This window comes from Pseudophryne corroboree, chromosome 4, assembly GCF_028390025.1.
Source record: "Pseudophryne corroboree isolate aPseCor3 chromosome 4, aPseCor3.hap2, whole genome shotgun sequence".
Lineage (NCBI taxonomy): Eukaryota > Metazoa > Chordata > Amphibia > Anura > Myobatrachidae > Pseudophryne > Pseudophryne corroboree.
Window position 1 is genome coordinate 850,198,203 of NC_086447.1, and position 19,321 is coordinate 850,217,523.

Sequence of the window (19,321 nt, forward strand, 5' to 3'; positions counted from 1 at the left end):
TAAATTCTTATTATAGTCGTGGTGTGTCATACAGTATGTACGACCCAATCAGGAAATACCTGCTTAACTCACCAGTGTGGCATTTGCATAGGTTTTGTTGACACTTAAGAGATGTAACATTATAATTGGTTGCATTCTATGGGGTCAATTCAATTAGGCGCAAACTGCGGACAATGCCCACGATTTGCTGTTGTCATTTTGAACCCGAATTCACCCCTATATTAAACATTTTAAAGTAACATTACGGCGAGTATTAAAATACATGATGTGATGTCACACAGCAAACGCTGGTGGCCCATTGTTGATGCCATCAACGTAGTGACCACGCCACCCCATTGGCTTTCTGCCTCGGATAGTGGCACCTGACACACACCTGGAGATCATAGATGGTCAACCATTCAATGCCCATCGCTAGGATACCCTTTGTGCTGCTTACGTGTACACTGCATCCCCTTCCCTCATACTGTGGACGCTCAGGTCAGGCAGCCTATACCATTCATTGGTCACCAATAGAGAGAGCCAGGGCCAGGAAGCCTATGAGACAGCAAATGTGACCAATGCCCCAGTGACCCTGCTCCCTATGGCCACATACACAGGTAATGGCTCTCACCTGGCCCGGGACCCCCCGGTGGTCAGTACTCCCCTGCCAGAACCTCCTGCTGTAGCACGTAATGTAGCCCACCAACTTCTCCACGTAGGGGAAGTCCACCTTCCAGATGAGAGAGCCGTAGCCAAACACCCACATGATGCCGGCACAGCAGCACTGCTGCACGTCTGTGTGCCGGCCGCTAGGGGCCCCGCCGTGCGAAGCCGCTTCCGTCTCTCTCAGCTGTCATTAAACCCCGCCCCCCACAGCCAATGACAGTTGGCAGCCGCAAAGCATCACGGGAAATGTAGTCTGACGTCTCCGGCGCCAAGCTCTCTGTAACTGGACTACTGTTTTCAACCAGCTTTATTCAGCGATGACAACGACATCGCTCAGAATCAGCTGCTGCGTTCGGATCCGTTGAGCCGGTGAATCCGGACCTGCGGCGTGATACAGGTGACGTCACGCAGCTGTGCGCTGGCAGGGTCCCCAGCACTTATGGCTCCACACTGGGAATGGTCTCTGTGACTGGTGCTGGGGGAAGGGACATGGAGCATTGACAGTCACTCACACCTGCCTAAAGCTAACAGGGATGGAGGGTGGTGGTGATGACGTGATTAGCAATGCTAATTGTGTCATCAAGCCCCTGCGTGGGATTTGGAAGCCTGGTTTAGGGATGGCCATAGAATGGAATACGGTTATGTGACCGGTGGGAAGATCGACATTCGGTGTGCCCGCTTGTGGGTGTCCACGACACCCATAGAGTGGGAGTAGAACCTGTGGGGGCTTCGTTGCGCTCACCCCTGCTGGCAATCTATACACCGGGATCCCGGTGTTGGTATGGTGACCAGAGGTATCCCAACCACCGGTCACACATACCCAGCCCTCAAAATAGTGACGTGATGCCGGCATTACATCGTAACCATGCACATGTGCAGTATGAGTCTGGATTCCATGCATGCGTGGCGGGCATCACATTTTTGTGCCAGTTGATGGAATTAGTGATGGACATTGGAAGCCCGCCATCAAATGATGGCAGGGCTTTCACCATCGAAAACTTTCAATGTAATGGTTATAGCGGATATGGGTCATTTGGTCGACAAGACTTAGGTTGACAGTCATTAGGTCAGCCACTATTGGTCGACATGCATTAGGTCGACAGGGTCACTAGGTCAACATGGTCATTAGGTCAACATGAACAAGGACGACATGGAAAAAGGTTGACATGAGTTTTTGTACTTTTTCTCTAACGTCCTAGTGGATGCTGGGAACTCCGTAAGGACCATGGGGAATAGCGGGCTCCGAAGGAGGCTGGGCACTCTAGAAAGATCTTAGACTACCTGGTGTGCACTGGCTCCTCCCACCATGACCCTCCTCCAAGCCTCAGTTAGATTTCGTGCCCGGCCGAGGTTGGATGCACACTAGGGGCTCTCCTGAGCTCTTAGAAAGTTATAGTCTTAGAATTTGTTCTTTTCAGTGAGACCTGCTGGCAACAGGCTCACTGCAGCGAGGGACTAAGGGGAGAAGAAGCGAACTCGCCTGCTTGCAGCCGGATTGGGCTTCTTAGGCTACTGGACACCATTAGCTCCAGAGGGATCGACCGCAGGCCCAGCCTTGATGTTCGGTCCCGGAGCCGCGCCGCCGTCCCCCTTACAGAGCCAGAAGCAAGAAGATGGTCCGGAAAATCGGCGGCATGAAGACTCAGTCTTCACCAAGGTAGCGCACAGCACTGCAGCTGTGCGCCATTGCTCCTCTCACACACTTCATACTCCGGTCACTGAGGGTGCAGGGCGCTGGGGGGGGGCGCCCTGAGGCAGCAATAAAAACACCTTGGCTGGCAAAAATACCTCAATATATAGCCCCAGGGGCTATATATGAGGTAAATACCCCTGCCAGAAGTCCATAAAAAACGGGAGAATAGGCCGCGAAAAAGGGGCGGAGCCTATCTCCTCAGCACACTGGCGCCATTTTCCCTCACAGCTCCGTTGGAGGGAAGCTCCCTGGCTCTCCCCTGCAGTCTACAAGGGTTAAAAAAAGAGAGAGGGGGCACTAAATTTAGGCGCAGTATACATTATATATATATAGATATAAAGCTATAGGGGACATAACTCAGTTAGTCCCTGCAGTATATAGCGCTCTGGTGGGTGCTGGCATACTCTCACTCTGTCCCCCCAAAGGGCTTTTGTGGGTCCTGTCCTCGTTTAGAGCATTCCCTGTGTGTCTGCGGTGTGTCGGTACGGCTGTGTCGACATGTTGAATGAGGAGGCTTATATGGTGACGGAACAGAGGCCGATATATGTGATGTCGCCCCCTGTGGGGCCGACACCAGAGTGGATAGAGAGGTAAAAGGTATTAACCGACAGTGTCAACTCCTTACATAAAAGGGTGGATGACGTAACAGCTGTGGGACAGCCGGCTTCGCAGCCCGCGCCTGCCCAGGCGTCTCAAAGGCCATCAGGGGCTCAAAAACGCCCGCTCTCTCAGATGGCAGACACAGATGTCGACACGGAGTCTGACTCCAGTGTCGACAAGGTGGAGACATATACACAATCCAATCCGTGACTTGATCCCGGCAATAAAAAATGTGTTATACATTTCTGACTTTAACCTCTATAAATGGGTTTTAGGTTTGGGGAGAAAAAACAGGCAGTGTTTTGTTCCCCCATCAGATGAATAAATGAAGTGTGTGAAAAGCGTGGGTTCCCCCGTTAAGAAACTGGTAATTTATAAAAAGTTACTGATGGCGTACCCTTTCCCGCCAGGAGGATAAGTTACGCTGGGAGATATCCCCTAGGGTGGATAAGGCGCTCACACGTTTGTCAAACAAGGTGGCACTGCCGTCTTAGGATACGGCCACTTTAATAGGTACCTGTTGATAAAAAAAACAGGAGGCTATCCTGAAGTCTGTATTTACACACTCAGGTACTAGACTGAGACCTGCAGATAGTGCTGCTGCAGCGTGGTTGGTGACCCTGTCAAACAGGGATAATAGTTGGCAAACATAAAAACATATTAAAGACGTTGTCTTATATATGGGGGATGCACAGAGGGATATTTTGCCGGCTGGCATCCAAAATAAATGTAATGTCCATTCTGTCAGGAGGGTATTAGAGACCTGTCACTGGACAGGTGATGCTGACTTAAAAAGCGCATAGAGAGCCTTATAAGAGTGAGGAATTATTTGGGGAAGGTCTCTGGGACCTCGTATCCACAGCAACTGCTGGGAAGAAATAATTTTACCTCAGGTTTCCTCACAGAAAAAGGTACAGTCCTTTCGGCTTCAGAAAAGCAAGCGGGTCAAATGGCGCTTCCTTTCTGTACAGAGACAAGGGTAGAGGGAAAAAGCTGCACCAGTCAGCCTGTTCCCAGAATCAAGATTCTTCCCCCGCCTCCTGTGAGTACACACCATGACGCGGGTGCTCCACAGGTGTAGCCAGGTACGGTGGGGGGCCGCCTCAAAAATTTCAGCAATTAGTGGGCTCGCTCACAGGTGGATCCCTGTTTCTTTCAAGTAGTATTTCAGGGGTACAAGCTGGAATTAGAGATGTCTCCCCCCAGCCGTTTCCTAAAATATGCCTTGCTGACAACTCCCTCAAGCAGGGAGGCTGTGCTAGAGGCAATTAATAAGCGGTATTCCCAGCAGGTAATACTCAAGGTGCCCCTACTTCAACAAGGACGGGGTTACTATTCCACACGGGTGGGGTACCGAAACCGCATGGTTCGGTGTGACCCATTTTATATTTAAAATCCTTGAACATAAAAAAATTCAAGTTCAAGATGGAATCGCTCAGGGCGGTTATTGCAAGTCTGGACGAGGGGGATTACATGGTTTCCCGGGACATCAAGGATGCTTTCCTGCATGTCCCCATTTACCATCCTCGCCAGGAGTACCTCAGATTTGTGGTACAGGATTACCATTACCAAGTCCAGACACTGCCGTTTGGACTGTACATGGCACCGAGGGTGTTTTATCAAGGTAATGGCCGAAATGATGATACTCCTTCAAAAAAAAAAAAAAAAAAAAAAAAAAAAAAGGGAGTTGTAATTATCCCGTAATTGGACAATCTCGTTATAAAGGCGAGGTCCAAGGAGCAGTTGGTAGTCGGGGTAGCACTATTTTGGAAAGTGCTACAACAGCATAGGTGGATTCTAAACAGTCCAAAGTCACAGCTGGTTCCTATGACACGTCTACTGTTCCTGGGGATGGTTCTGGACATAAACCAGAAATAGTGTTTCTCCCGGAGGAGAAAGCCAAGGAGTTGTCATCTCTAGTCAGAGACCTCCTGAAACCAAAATAGGTAGCGGTGCATCATTGCACGCGAGTCCTGGGAAAAATGGTAGCTTCTTACGAAGCAATCCCATTAGGCAGGTTCCATACAAGAACTTTTCAGAGGGACCTGTTGGACAAGTGGTCCGGATCGCATCTTCCGATGCATAGGCTGATAACCCTGTCTCCAAGGACCAGGGTATCTCTACTGTGGTGGCTGCAGAGTGCCCATCTTCAAGAGGGCCGCAGGTTCGGCATACAGGACTAGGTCCTAGTGACCATGGATTCCAGCCTTTGAGGCTGGGGGGCAGTCACATAGGGAAGAAACTTCCAGGGACTTTGGTCAAGTCAGGTTATTTCCCTACACATAAATATTCTGGATCTGAGGGCCATTTACAATGCCCTGAGGCCAGCAAGGCCTCTGCTTCAAAACCAGCCGGTACTGATCCAATCAGACAACATCACGGCAGTCGCCCATGTAATCAACAGGGCGGCACAAAAAGCAGGATGGCGATGGCAGAAGCCACAAGGATTCTCCGATAGGCGGAAAATCATGTGTTAGCACTGTCAGCAGTGTTCATTCCCGGAGTGGACAACTGGGAAGCAGATCTTCTCAACAGACACGACCTCCACCCGGGAGAATGGGGACTTCCTCCAGAAGTCTTCCAATAGGATTGTACACCATTGGGAAAGGCCACAGGTGGACATGATGGCGTCCCGCCTTAACAAAAAGCTATAAAAGATATTGCTCCAGGTCAAGGGACCCTCAGGCGATAGCTATGGACGCTCTGGTAACACCGTGGGTGTACCCGTCGGTTTAGGTGTTCTCCCCTCTGCCTCTCATACCAAAGGTACTGAGAATAATAAGAAGGCGAGGAGTAAGAACGATACTCGTGGATGGCCAAGAAGAGCTTGGTACCCAGAACTTCAAGAATTTATATCAGAGGACCCATGGCCTCTGCCACTCAGTCAGGACCTGCGGCAGCAGGGGCCCTGTCTGTTCCAAGACTTACCGCGGCTGCGTTTGACGGCATGGCGGTTGAACGCCGGATCCTGAAGGAAAAGGGTATTCCGGAGGAAGTAATTCCTACGCTTACTAAAGCCAGGAAAGAGGTTACAGCAACTCATTATCACCGCATATGGCGAAAATATGTTGCATGGTGTGAGGCCGAAAGGGCCCCAACAGAGGAATTTCAACTAGGTCGATTTCTGCATTTCCTGCAAGCAGGAGTGACTATGGGCCTTAAATTGGGTTCCATTAAGGTACAGATCTCGGCTCTGTCGATTTTCTTTCAAAAAAGAACTAGCTTCAGTACCTGAAGTTCAGACATTTATAAAAGGAGTGCTGCATAGTCAGCCCCCGTTTGTGCCTCCTGTGGCACCTTGGGATCTCAACGTGGTGTTGAGTTTTCTTAAAATCACTTTGGTTTGAACCACTAAAAACCGTGGATCTGAAATATCTCACATGGAAGGTGGTTATGTTATTGGCCTTGGCTTCTGCCAGGCGAGTATCAGAATTGGCGGCTTTGTCTTGTAAAAGCCCTTATTTGATTTTCCATATGGATAGGGCAGAATTGAGGACTCGTCCCCAGTTTCTCCCTAAGGTGGTGTCAGCGTTTCACCTGAACCAGCCTATTGTGGTGCCTGCGGCTACTAAGGATTTGGAGGACTCCAAGTTGCTAGACGTTGTCAGGGCCCTGAAAATATATGTTTCCAGGACGGCTGGAGTCAGAAAATCTGACTCGCTGTTTATCCTATATGCACCCAACAAGCTGGGTGCTCCTGCTTCTAAGCAGACTATTGCTCGTTGGATTTGTAGTACAATTCAGCTTGCACATACTGTGGCAGGCCTGCCACAGCCAAAATCTGTCAATGCCCATTCCACAAGGAAGGTGGGCTCATCTTGGGCGGCTGCCCGAGGGGTCTCGGCTTTACAACTTTGCCGAGCAGCTACTTGGTCAGGGGCAAACACGTTTGCAAAATTCTACAAATTTGACACCCTGGCTGAGGAGGACCTGGAGTTCTCTCATTCGGTGCTGCAGAGTCATCCGCACTCTCCCGCCCGTTTGGGAGCTTTGGTATAATCCCCATGGTCCTTACGGAGTTCCCAGCATCCACTAGGACGTTAGAGAAAATAAGAATTTACTCACCGGTAATTCTATTTCTCGTAGTCCGTAGTGGATGCTGGGCGCCCATCCCAAGTGCGGTTTATCTGCATTACTTGTACATAGTTATTGTTAACTAAATCGGGTTATTGTTGAGCCATCTGTTGAGAGGCTCTATTGTTTCATACTGTTAACTGTGTTTCATATCACGAGTTGTACGGTGTGATTGGTGTGGCTGGTATGAGTCTTACCCGGGATTCAAAATCCTTCCTTATTGTGTACGCTCGTCCGGGCACAGTACCTAACTGAGGCTTGGAGGAGGGTCATGGTGGGAGGAGCCAGTGCACACCAGGTAGTCTAAGATCTTTCTAGAGTGCCCAGCCTCCTTCGGAGCCCGCTATTCCCCATGGTCCTTACGGAGTTCCCAGCATCCACTACGGACTACGAGAAATAGAATTACCGGTGAGTAAATTCTTATTTTTTGTTGTCGTTTCCTTCGTTAAGTGACGGGGAACCACAATTACTGCACCGTGTCCCCTCGCATGGCTCACTTTGCTCCCCATGCTTCGGGCAAGGTGCCTCGCTCCGCTACCGCTGCACTCGACACAGGTTACCGTTCCCAGTTGTAGTCCACGTGGATCGTAAAGTATGAAAAAGGTAAAAAAGTAATAAAAAAAAATGTGAAGAACTCTTTTCCATGTCGACCTAGTACATGTCAACCTAGTGACCCTGTCGACTTAATGCATGTTGACCAATAGTGGTCGACCTATGTCGTGTTGATCAAATGACCGTAAGCCGTTATAGCATGCGCAAAAAAACAATCCACGATAACAACCTGCAACTGTTCTTGATGTTAAACAATAGGGAGATCACTAACAGGTTGAACTTGATGGACAAATTGTCTTCTTTAAGCATCAGAAACTATGTTACTATGTATGTTACTATGTAATAGAATGTAGCTGTTAACACCAGATGATCATCGCTTCCACAATATTTGATGGCGGCCACTGTCAGAAAGCCGCCATTGAATGGTGAAAAAACACCATCACAGTGGCAAACGCAGGATTTTCATGGGGGGGTTTCCATACATGTATGTCACTGCATGGAGATTATATATATATATATATATATATATATATATTTTACAGGAATGATGAGGTGGCACTCAGGTTTCATAATCACTTGATAATAGTGTATTAGGGAAGTGGTTATGTGACATAACCTCCTCCTACATCCCAGACCCTCGCAGCGTGGCGAGCGCAGCATGCCCGCAATGGGCTTTTTGTGCTCGCCCCCTTCCCCCCGCTGGCATTCCGCTGCCGATATGCCAACGCTGGTATGCTGACCGCCGGTCATGCATTACACACCCGTGTATTAGACACACATTTAAGACACAATAATGTGTGTCTAATACACTGTTATCAAGTGATTAACAGACTCTGAATGCCGCCTCTTCATTCCTGTATTGTTGATAAGTCTGGAGGGCACTGGAGCAATTTACCCATGAAAGGGGAGTGCTGGACATCTACTACAAAAAATAAAATAAAAAAATAAAAATATATATATAAATATATATGTGTGCTAATATATATATATATATATATATATATATATATAAAATCACTGCACAGATGTTTGACATTTAACTGAGTGATGGAATATATATATGTATATATTTACACATACAGTATATTTGAACATAGGCCCTCATTCCGAGTTGTTCGCTCGCTAGCTGCTCTTAGCAGCATTGCACACGCTAAGCCGCCGCCCTCTGGGAGTGTATCTTAGCTCAGCAGAATTGCGAACGAAAGATTAGCAGAATTGCGAATAGAAAATTCTTAGCAGTTTCTGAGTAGCTCGAGACTTACTCAGCCATTGCGATCAGTTCAGTCAGTTTTGTTCCTGGTTTGACATCACAAACACACCCAGCGTTCGCCCAGACACTCCCCCGTTTCTTCAGACACTCCTGCGTTTTTCCCAGAAACGCCAGCGTTTTCTCTGACGTCCTAGTGGATGCTGGGAACTCCGTAAGGACCATGGGGAATAGCGGCTCCGCAGGAGACTGGGCACAAAAGTAAAAGCTTTCTGACTAGCTGGTGTGCACTGGCTCCTCCCCCTATGACCCTCCTCCAAGCCTCAGTTAGATTTTTGTGCCCGGCCGAGAAGGGTGCATGCTAGGTAGCTCTCCAGAGCTGCTTAGAGTAAAAGTTTTAAATAGGTTTTTTTATTTTCAGTGAGACCTGCTGGCAACAGGCTCACTGCATCGTGGGACTAAGGGGAGAAGAAGCGAACTCACCTGAATGCAGAGTGGATTGGGCTTCTTGGCTACTGGACATTAGCTCCAGAGGGACGATCACAGGTTCAGCCTGGATGGGTCCCGGAGCCGCGCCGCCGGCCCCCTTACAGAGCCAGAAGAGCGAAGAGGTCCGGAAAAATCGGCGGCAGAAGACGTTCCTGTCTTCAATAAGGTAGCGCACAGCACTGCAGCTGTGCGCCATTGCTCTCAGCACACTTCACACTTCGGTCACTGAGGGTGCAGGGCGCTGGGGGGGAGCGCCCTGAGACGCAATAAAACATGTTTTAAACCTTATATGGCTAAAGAAATGCATCACATATAGCTCCTGGGCAATATGGATGCATTTAACCCCTGCCAGTTTTCCTAAAAAAAGCGGGAGAAAAGGCCGCCGTGAAGGGGGCGGAGCCTATCTCCTCAGCACACAAGCGCCATTTTCCCTCACAGCTCCGCTGGAAGGACGGCTCCCTGACTCTCCCCTGCAGTCCTGCTACAGAATCAGGGTAAAACAAGAGAGGGGGGGCACTAATTGGCAGAAAATACATATACAGCAGCTATAGAAGGGAGAAACACTTATATAAGGTTATCCCTGCATATATATAGCGCTCTGGTGTGTGCTGGCAAACTCTCCCTCTGTCTCCCCAAAGGGCTCGTGGGGTCCTGTCCTCTATCAGAGCATTCCCTGTGTGTGTGCTGTGTGTCGGTACGATTGTGTCGACATGTATGAGGAGGAAAATGATGTGGAGGCGGAGCAATTGCCTGTAATAGTGATGTCACCCCCTAGGGAGTCGACACCTGACTGGATGGTAGTATGGAAGGAATTACGTGACAGTGTCAGCACTTTGCAAAAAACTGTTGACGACATGAGACAGCCGGCAAATCAGTTAGTGCCTGTCCAGGCGTCTCAAACACCGTCAAGGGCTCTAAAGCGCCCGTTACCTCAGATGGTCGACACAGACCCAGACACGGATACTGACTCCAGTGTCGACGGTGACGAGACAAACGTAATGTCCAGTAGGGCCACACGTTACATGATCACGGCAATGAAGGAGGCTTTGAACATTTCTGATACTACAAGTACCACAAAAAGGGGTATTATGTGGGGTGTGAAAAAACTACCCATAGTTTTTCCTGAATCAGATGAATTAAATGAGGTGTGTGACAAAGCGTGGGTTTCCCCCGATAAAAAACTGCTGATTTCTAATAAATTATTGGCATTATACCCTTTCCCGCCAGAGGTTAGGGCGCGTTGGGAAACACCCCCTAGGGTAGATAAGGCACTCACACGCTTATCAAAACAAGTGGCGTTACCGTCTCCTGATACGGCCGCCCTCAAGGAACCAGCTGATAGAAAGCTGGAAAATATCCTAAAAGGTATATACACACATACTGGTGTTATACTACGACCAGCAATCGCCTCAGCCTGGATGTGCAGCGCTGGAGTGGCTTGGTCGGATTCCCTGACTGAAAATATTGATACCCTGGATAGGGACAGTATATTATTGACTATAGAGCATTTAAAAGATGCATTACTATATATGCGAGATGCACAGAGGGATATTTGCACCCTGGCATCAAGAGTAAGTGCGTTGTCCATTTCTGCCAGAAGAAGTTTATGGACACGACAGTGGTCAGGTGATGCGGATTCCAAACGGCATATGGAAGTTTTGCCGTATAAAGGGGAGGAGTTATTTGGGGTCGGTCTGTCAGACCTGGTGGCCACGGCGACGGCTGGGAAATCCACCTTTTTACCCCAGGTCACCTCTCAGCAGAAAAAGACACCGTCTTTTCAAACTCAGTCCTTTCGTCCCCATAAGGGCAAGCGGGCAAAAGGCCACTCATTTCTGCCCCGGGGCAGAGGAAGGGGAAAAAGACTGCAGCAGGCAGCCTCTTCCCAGGATCAGAAGCCCTCCCCCGCTTCTGCCAAGTCTTCAGCATGACGCTGGGGCTTTACAAGCGGACTCAGGCACGGTGGGGGCCCGTCTCAAAAATTTCAACGCGCAGTGGGCTCACTCGCAAGTGGACCCCTGGATTCTGCAGGTAGTATCACAGGGGTACAAATTGGAATTCGAGACGTCTCCCCCTCGCCGGTTCCTGAAGTCTGCTCTACCAACGTCTCCCTCCGACAGGGAGGCAGTATTGGAAGCTATTCACAAGCTGTATTCCCAGCAGGTGATAATCAAGGTACCCCTCCTACAACAGGGAAAGGGGTATTATTCCACGCTGTTTGTGGTACCGAAGCCGGACTGCTCGGTGAGACCGATTTTAAATCTGAAATCATTGAACACTTACATAAAAAGGTTCAAATTCAAGATGGAATCACTCAGAGCAGTGATAGCGAACCTGGAAGAAGGGGACTATATGGTGTCTCTGGACATCAAAGATGCTTATCTCCATGTCCCAATCTACCCTTCTCACCAAGGGTACCTCAGGTTTGTGCTACAGAACTGTCATTATCAGTTTCAGACGCTGCCGTTTGGATTGTCCACGGCACCACGGGTCTTTACCAAGGTAATGGCCGAAATGATGATTCTTCTTCGAAGAAAAGGCGTCTTAATTATCCCTTACTTGGACGATCTCCTGATAAGGGCAAGATCCAGGGAACAGTTAGAGGTCGGAGTAGCACTATCTCAGGTGGTGCTACGTCAGCACGGGTGGATTCTAAATATTCCAAAATCGCAGCTGATTCCAACAACACGTCTACTGTTCCTAGGGATGATTCTGGACACAGTCCAGAAAAAGGTGTTTCTCCCGGAGGAGAAGGCCAGGGAGTTATCCGAGCTAGTCAGAAACCTCCTGAAACCAGGACAAGTGTCAGTGCATCAATGCACAAGGGTCCTGGGAAAGATGGTGGCTTCTTACGAAGCGATTCCATTCGGAAGATTCCATGCAAGGACTTTTCAGTGGGATCTGCTGGACAAATGGTCCGGATCGCATCTTCAGATGCATCAGCGGATAACCCTATCTCCAAGGACAAGGGTGTCTCTCCTGTGGTGGTTGCAGAGTGCTCATCTTCTAGAGGGCCGCAGATTCGGCATTCAGGACTGGATTCTGGTGACCACGGATGCCAGCCTGAGAGGCTGGGGAGCAGTCACACAGGGAAGAAATTTCCAGGGCTTGTGGTCAAGCATGGAAACGTCTCTTCACATAAATATCCTGGAACTAAGGGCAATTTACAATGCCCTAAGCCAAGCAAGGCCTCTGCTTCAGGGTCAGTCGGTATTGATCCAATCTGACAACATCACGGCAGTCGCCCACGTAAACAGACAGGGCGGCACAAGAAGCAGGAGGGCAATGGCAGAAGCTGCAAGGATTCTTCGCTGGGCGGAAAATCATGTGATAGCACTGTCAGCGGTGTTCATTCCGGGAGTGGACAACTGGGAAGCAGACTTCCTCAGCAGACACGACCTCCACCCGGGAGAGTGGGGACTTCATCCAGAAGTCTTCCACATGATTGTAAACCGTTGGGAAAAACCAAAGGTGGACATGATGGCGTCCCGCCTCAACAAAAAACTAGACAGGTATTGCGCCAGGTCAAGGGACCCTCAGGCAATAGCTGTGGACGCTCTGGTAACACCGTGGGTGTACCAGTCAGTGTATGTGTTCCCTCCTCTGCCTCTCATACCCAAGGTACTGAGATTGATAAGATGGAGAGGAGTAAGCACTATATTCGTGGCTCCGGATTGGCCAAGAAGGACTTGGTAACCGGAACTACAAGAGATGCTCACGGAGGATCCGTGGCCTCTACCTCTAAGAAGGGACCTGCTCCAGCAAGGACCCTGTCTGTTCCAAGACTTACCGCGGCTGCGTTTGACGGCATGGCGGTTGAACGCCGGATCCTGAAAAGGCATTCCGGATGAAGTCATCCCTATCCTGATCAAAGCCAGGAAGGATGTAACCGCAAAACATTATCACCGCATTTGGCGAAAATATGTTGCGTGGTGCGAGGCCAGTAAGGCCCGACGGAGGAAATTCAACTGGGTCGTTTCCTACATTTCCTGCAAACAGGAGTGTCTATGGGCCTGAAATTGGGGTCCATTAAGGTTCAAATTTCGGCCCTGTCAATTTTCTTCCAAAAAGAACTGGCTTCAGTGCCTGAAGTTCAGACGTTTGTCAAAGGGGTACTGCATATACAGCCTCCTTTTGTGCCTCCAGTGGCACCTTGGGATCTCAATGTAGTGTTGAGTCTCCTAAATTCACATTGGTTTGAACCACTCACCACTGTGGAATTGAAATATCTCACATGGAAAGTGGTCATGCTGTTAGCCCTGGCTTCAGCCAGGCGTGTCTCAGAATTGGCGGCTTTGTCATATAAAAGCCCTTACCTAATTTTTCATTCAGACAGGGCAGAACTGAGGACTCGCCCTCAATTTCTCCCTAAGGTGGTTTCAGCGTTTCACATGAACCAGCCTATTGTGGTGCCTGCGGCTACTAGGGACTTGGAGGACTCCAAGTTGCTGGACGTAGTCAGGGCCCTGAAAATATATGTTTCCAGGACGGCTGGAGTCAGAAAATCTGACTCGCTGTTTATCCTGTATGCACCCAACAAGCTGGGTGCTCCTGCTTCTAAGCAGACGATTGCTCGTTGGATTTGTAGTACAATTCAGCTTGCACATTCTGCGGCAGGCCTGCCACAGCCAAAATCTGTAAAAGCCCATTCCACAAGGAAAGTGGGCTCATCTTGGGCGGCTGCCCGAGGGGTCTCGGCTTTACAACTTTGCCGAGCAGCTACTTGGTCAGGGGCAAACACGTTTGCTAAATTCTACAAATTTGATACCCTGGCTGAGGAGGACCTGGAGTTCTCTCATTCGGTGCTGCAGAGTCATCCGCACTCTCCCGCCCGTTTGGGAGCTTTGGTATAATCCCCATGGTCCTTACGGAGTTCCCAGCATCCACTAGGACGTCAGAGAAAATAAGAATTTACTTACCGATAATTCTATTTCTCATAGTCCGTAGTGGATGCTGGGCGCCCATCCCAAGTGCGGATTGTCTGCAATACTTGTATATAGTTATTGTTACAAAAATCAGGTTGTTTATTGTTGTGAGCCATCTTTTCAGAGGCTCCTACGTTTATCTTACTGTTAACTGGGTTCAGATCACAAGTTGTACGGTGTGATTGGTGTGGCTGGTATGAGTCTTACCCGGGATTCAAGATCCTTCCTTATTATGTACGCTCGTCCGGGCACAGTATCCTAACTGAGGCTTGGAGGAGGGTCATAGGGGGAGGAGCCAGTGCACACCAGCTAGTCAGAAAGCTTTTACTTTTGTGCCCAGTCTCCTGCAGAGCCGCTATTCCCCATGGTCCTTACGGAGTTCCCAGCATCCACTACGGACTATGAGAAATAGAATTATCGGTAAGTAAATTCTTATTTCTCTAACGTCCTAGTGGATGCTGGGACTCCGTCAGGACCATGGGGAATAGCGGGCTCCGCAGGAGACAGGGCACATCTAAATAAAGCTTTTAGGATCACATGGTGCGTACTGGCTCCTCCCCCTATGACCCTCCTCCAAGCCTCAGTTAGGTTTTTGTGCCCGTCCGAGAAGGGTGCAATCTAGGTGGCTCTCCTAAAGAGCTGCTTAGAAAAAGTTTTTTTAGGTTTAAATCTCAGTGAATCCTGCTGGCAACAGGATCACTGCATCGAGGGACTTAGGGGAGAGATTTCCAACTCACCTGCGTGCAGGATGGATTGGAGTCTTAGGCTACTGGACACTTAGCTCCAGAGGGAGTCGGAACACAGGTCCTCCTGGGGTTCGTCCCGGAGCCGCGCCGCCGATCCCCCTTACAGACGCTGAAGACGGAGGTCCGGAAAGCAGGCGGCAGAAGACTCCTCAGTCTTCATGAAGGTAGCGCACAGCACTGCAGCTGTGCGCCATTGTTGCTACACGTCTCACTGATTCAGTCACGGAGGGTGCAGGGCGCTGCTGGGGGCGCCCTGGGCAGCAATATTAAATACCTTTAGTGGCAAAATAAATACATCACATATAGCCATTAAGGCTATATGTATGTATTTAACCCAGGCCAGTTTTCTTAAAACCCGGGAGAAAAGCCCGCCGAAAAAGGGGCGGAGCTTATTCTCCTCAGCACTCAGCGCCATTTTCCTGCTCAGCTCCGCTGGTGAGGAAGGCTCCCAGGACTCTCCCCTGCACTGCACTACAGAAACAGGGTAACAAAGAGAAGGGGGGCATAATTTGGCGATATTGATATATTAAAAGCGCTTATATCAAAAACAACACCTTCTAGGGTTGTTTATATACATTTATAGCGTTTTTGGTGTGTGCTGGCAAACTCTCCCTCTGTCTCCCCAAAGGGCTAAGAGGGTCCTGTCTTCGATTAGAGCATTCCCTGTGTGGCTGCTGTGTGTCGGTACGTGTGTGTCGACATGTATGAGGACGATGTTGGTGTGGAGGCAGAGCAATTGCCGGTAATGGTGATGTCACCCCCTAGGGAGTCGACACCGGAATGGATGGCTTTAGTTATGGAATTACGTGATAATGTTAGCACATTACAAAAGTCAGTTGACGAAATGAGACGGCCGGAAAACCAGTTAGTACCGGCTCAGGCGTCTCAGACACCGTCAGGGGCTGTAAAACGTCCCTTACCTCAGTCAGTCGACACGGGTACCGACACAGATGAATCTAGTGTCGACGGTGAAGAAACAAACGTATTTTCCAATAGGGCCACACGTTATATGATCACGGCAATGAAGGAGGCTTTGCAGATCTCTGATACTGCTGGTACCTCAAAAAGGGGTATTATGTGGGGGGTGAAAAAACTACCTGTAGCTTTTCCAGAATCAGAGGAATTGAATGACGTGTGTGACGAAGCGTGGGTTAACCCAGATAGAAAACTGCTAATTTCCAAGAAGTTATTGGCATTATACCCTTTCCCACCAGAGGTTAGGGCGCGCTTGGAAACACCCCCTAGGGTGGATAAGGCGCTCACACGTTTATCAAAGCAAGTGGCGTTGCCGTCTCCTGATACGGCCGCCCTCAAGGATCCAGCAGATAGGAGGCTGGAAACTACACTGAAGAGTATATACACACATACTGGTGTTATACTGCGACCGGCAGTAGCCTCAGCCTGGATGTGCAGTGCTGGGGTAGTGTGGTTGGATTCTCTGACTGAAAATATTGATACCCTGGATAGGGACAGTATTTTATTGACTCTAGAGCAATTAAAGGATGCTTTTCTTTATATGCGAGATGCTCAGAGGGATATTTGTACTCTAGCATCAAGAGTAAGCGCGATGTCCATATCTGCCAGAAGAAGTTTATGGACGCGACAGTGGTCAGGGGATGCGGATTCCAAAAGGCATATGGAAGTATTGCCATATAAAGGAGAGGAATTATTTGGGGTCGGTCTTTCGGACCTGGTGGCCACGGCAACTGCCGGCAAATCCACTTTTTTACCTCAGACCCCCTCCCAACAGAAAAAGACACCGTCTTTTCAGCCGCAGTCCTTTCGCTCCTATAAAAACAAGCGACCAAAAGGACAGTCTTATCTGCCGCGAGGCAGAGGAAAGGGTAAGAGAGGGCAGCAAGCAGCCCCTGCCCAGGACCAGAAGCCCGCCCCGGGTTCTACAAAGCCATCAGCATGACGCTGGGGCTTTACAAGCGGACTCAGGAGCGGTGGGGGGTCGACTCAAGATTTTCAGCAATCAGTGGGCTCGCTCACAAGTGGACCCGTGGATCCTGCAGATAATATCTCAGGGTTACATGTTGGAGTTCGAAAGGTCTCCCCCTCGCCGGTTCCTAAAGTCTGCTTTACCAACGTCTCCCTCAGAAAGGACGTCGGTTTTGGAAGCCATTCACAAGCTGTATTCTCAGCAGGTGATAGTCAAGGTACCCCTCCTACAACAGGGAAAGGGGTATTATTCCACACTATTTGTGGTACCGAAGCCGGACGGTTCGGTAAGACCTATTCTAAACCTGAAATCCTTGAACCTGTACATACAGAAATTCAAGTTCAAGATGGAGTCACTCAGAGCAGTGATAGCGAATCTGGAAGAAGGGGACTTCATGGTGTCCCTGGACATAAAAGATGCTTATCTGCATGTCCCAATTTACCCCTCACACCAAGGGTATCTCAGGTTCGTGATACAAGACTGTCATTATCAGTTTCAAACGTTGCCGTTTGGTTTGTCCACGGCCCCTCGGGTCTTTACCAAGGTAATGACCGAAATGATGGTTCTTCTACGAAGAAAAGGCGTATTAATTATCCCTTACTTGGACGATCTCCTGATAAGGGCAAAGTCCAGAGAACAGCTGGAAGTCGGTGTAGCACTAACCCAGGTAGTGCTTCAGCAACACGGGTGGATTCTGAATCTTCCAAAATCTCAATTGACCCCGACAACTCGTCTGCTGTTCCTGGGAATGATTCTGGACACGGTTCAGAAAAAGGTGTTTCTCCCGGAGGAGAAAGCAAGGGAGTTATCCGAACTTGTCAGGAACCTCCTAAAACCAGGAACTGTGTCAGTACATCAATGCACAAGAGTCCTGGGAAAGATGGTGGCTTCTTACGAAGCGATTCCATTCGGCAGATTCCATGCACGGACATTTCAGTGGGATCTGCTGGACAAATGGTCCGGATCGCATCTGCACATGCATCAGCGGATAACACTGTCACCAAGAACAAGGTTGTCTCTCCTGTGGTGGTTGCAGAGTGCCCATCTGTTAGAGGGCCGCAGATTCGGCATACAGGACTGGGTCCTGGTGACTACGGATGCCAGCCTACGAGGCTGGGGAGCAGTCACACAGGGAAGAAACTTCCAGGGCGTGTGGTCAAACCTGGAGACGTCCCTTCACATAAATATACTGGAGCTAAGAGCGATCTACAATGCTCTAAGCCTGGCAAAATCGCTGCTTCAGGGTCAGCCGGTGTTGATCCAGTCGGACAACATCACGGCAGTCGCCCACGTAAACCGACAAGGCGGCACGAGAAGCAGAAGAGCAATGACAGAAGCTGCAAGGATTCTGCGCTGGGCGGAGAATCATGTCATAGCACTGTCAGCAGTGTTCATCCCGGGAGTGGACAACTGGGAAGCAGACTTCCTCAGCAGACACGACCTTCACCCGGGAGAGTGGGGACTTCATCCAGAAGTCTTCCACATGATTGTGAACCGTTGGGAAAGACCAAAGGTGGACATGATGGCGTCTCGCCTCAACAAAAAACTGGACAGATATTGCGCCAGGTCAAGAGACCCTCAGGCAATAGCTGTGGACGCTCTGGTAACACCGTGGGTGTACCAGTCAGTGTATGTGTTCCCTCCTCTGCCTCTCATACCAAAGGTACTGAGAATTATACGGAAAAGAGGAGTAAGAACAATACTGGTGGCTCCGGACTGGCCAAGAAGAACTTGGTATCCGGAACTTCAAGAGATGCTCACGGAGGATCCATGGCCTCTACCTCTAAGAAGGGATCTGCTTCAGCAGGGACCTTGTATGTTCCAAGACTTACCGCGTCTGCGTTTGACGGCATGGCGGTTGAACGCCGGATTCTAAAAGAAAAGGGCATTCCAGAGGAAGTTATTCCTACCTTGATTAAGGCTAGAAAGGAAGTGACTGTACAACATTATCACCGCATTTGGCGAAAATATGTTGCGTGGTGTGAGGCCAAGAAGGCTCCAACGGAAGAATTTCAATTGGGTCGATTCTTACATTTCCTGCAAGCAGGATTGTCTATGGGCCTAAAATTGGGGTCCATTAAAGTTCAAATTTCGGCCTTATCAATCTTCTTCCAGAAGGAATTGGCATCAGTGCCTGAAGTACAAACTTTTGTCAAAGGTGTACTACATATACAACCCCCAATAGTGCCTCCAGTGGCACCGTGGGATTTGAACGTAGTTTTGAATTTTCTCAAATCTCATTGGTTTGAGCCTCTAAAATCGGTAGATTTAAAATACCTTACATGGAAGGTAACCATGCTATTGGCCCTGGCTTCAGCCAGGAGAGTTTCAGAGTTGGCGGCTTTATCATACAAAAGCCCATATCTGATTTTCCATTCGGACAGGGCAGAACTGCGGACACGTCCTCATTTTCTCCCTAAGGTGGTTTCGGCTTTTCACTTGAAC

General features: G+C 49.3%; 2 protein-coding genes across 2 annotated transcripts in view; one reads left to right on the forward strand and one right to left on the reverse strand.

Moving 5' to 3' along the window:
- Positions 1 to 910, reverse strand: part of CHAC2 (ChaC glutathione specific gamma-glutamylcyclotransferase 2) — a 62,773-nt gene extending 61,863 nt beyond the window's left edge. The window contains exon 1 of the mRNA XM_063918656.1: positions 611 to 910. Coding sequence (XP_063774726.1) covers positions 611 to 745 — 135 coding nt within the window. The 5' untranslated portion in view covers positions 746 to 910. The remainder of the gene's footprint in view (positions 1 to 610) is intronic.
- Positions 911 to 924: 14 nt separating this feature from the next.
- The window catches only part of ASB3 (ankyrin repeat and SOCS box containing 3), a 404,212-nt gene continuing 385,815 nt past the window's right edge, over positions 925 to 19,321 (forward strand). The window contains exon 1 of the mRNA XM_063918655.1: positions 925 to 1,042. The gene's annotated coding sequence lies outside the window, so the exon portion shown is untranslated. The remainder of the gene's footprint in view (positions 1,043 to 19,321) is intronic.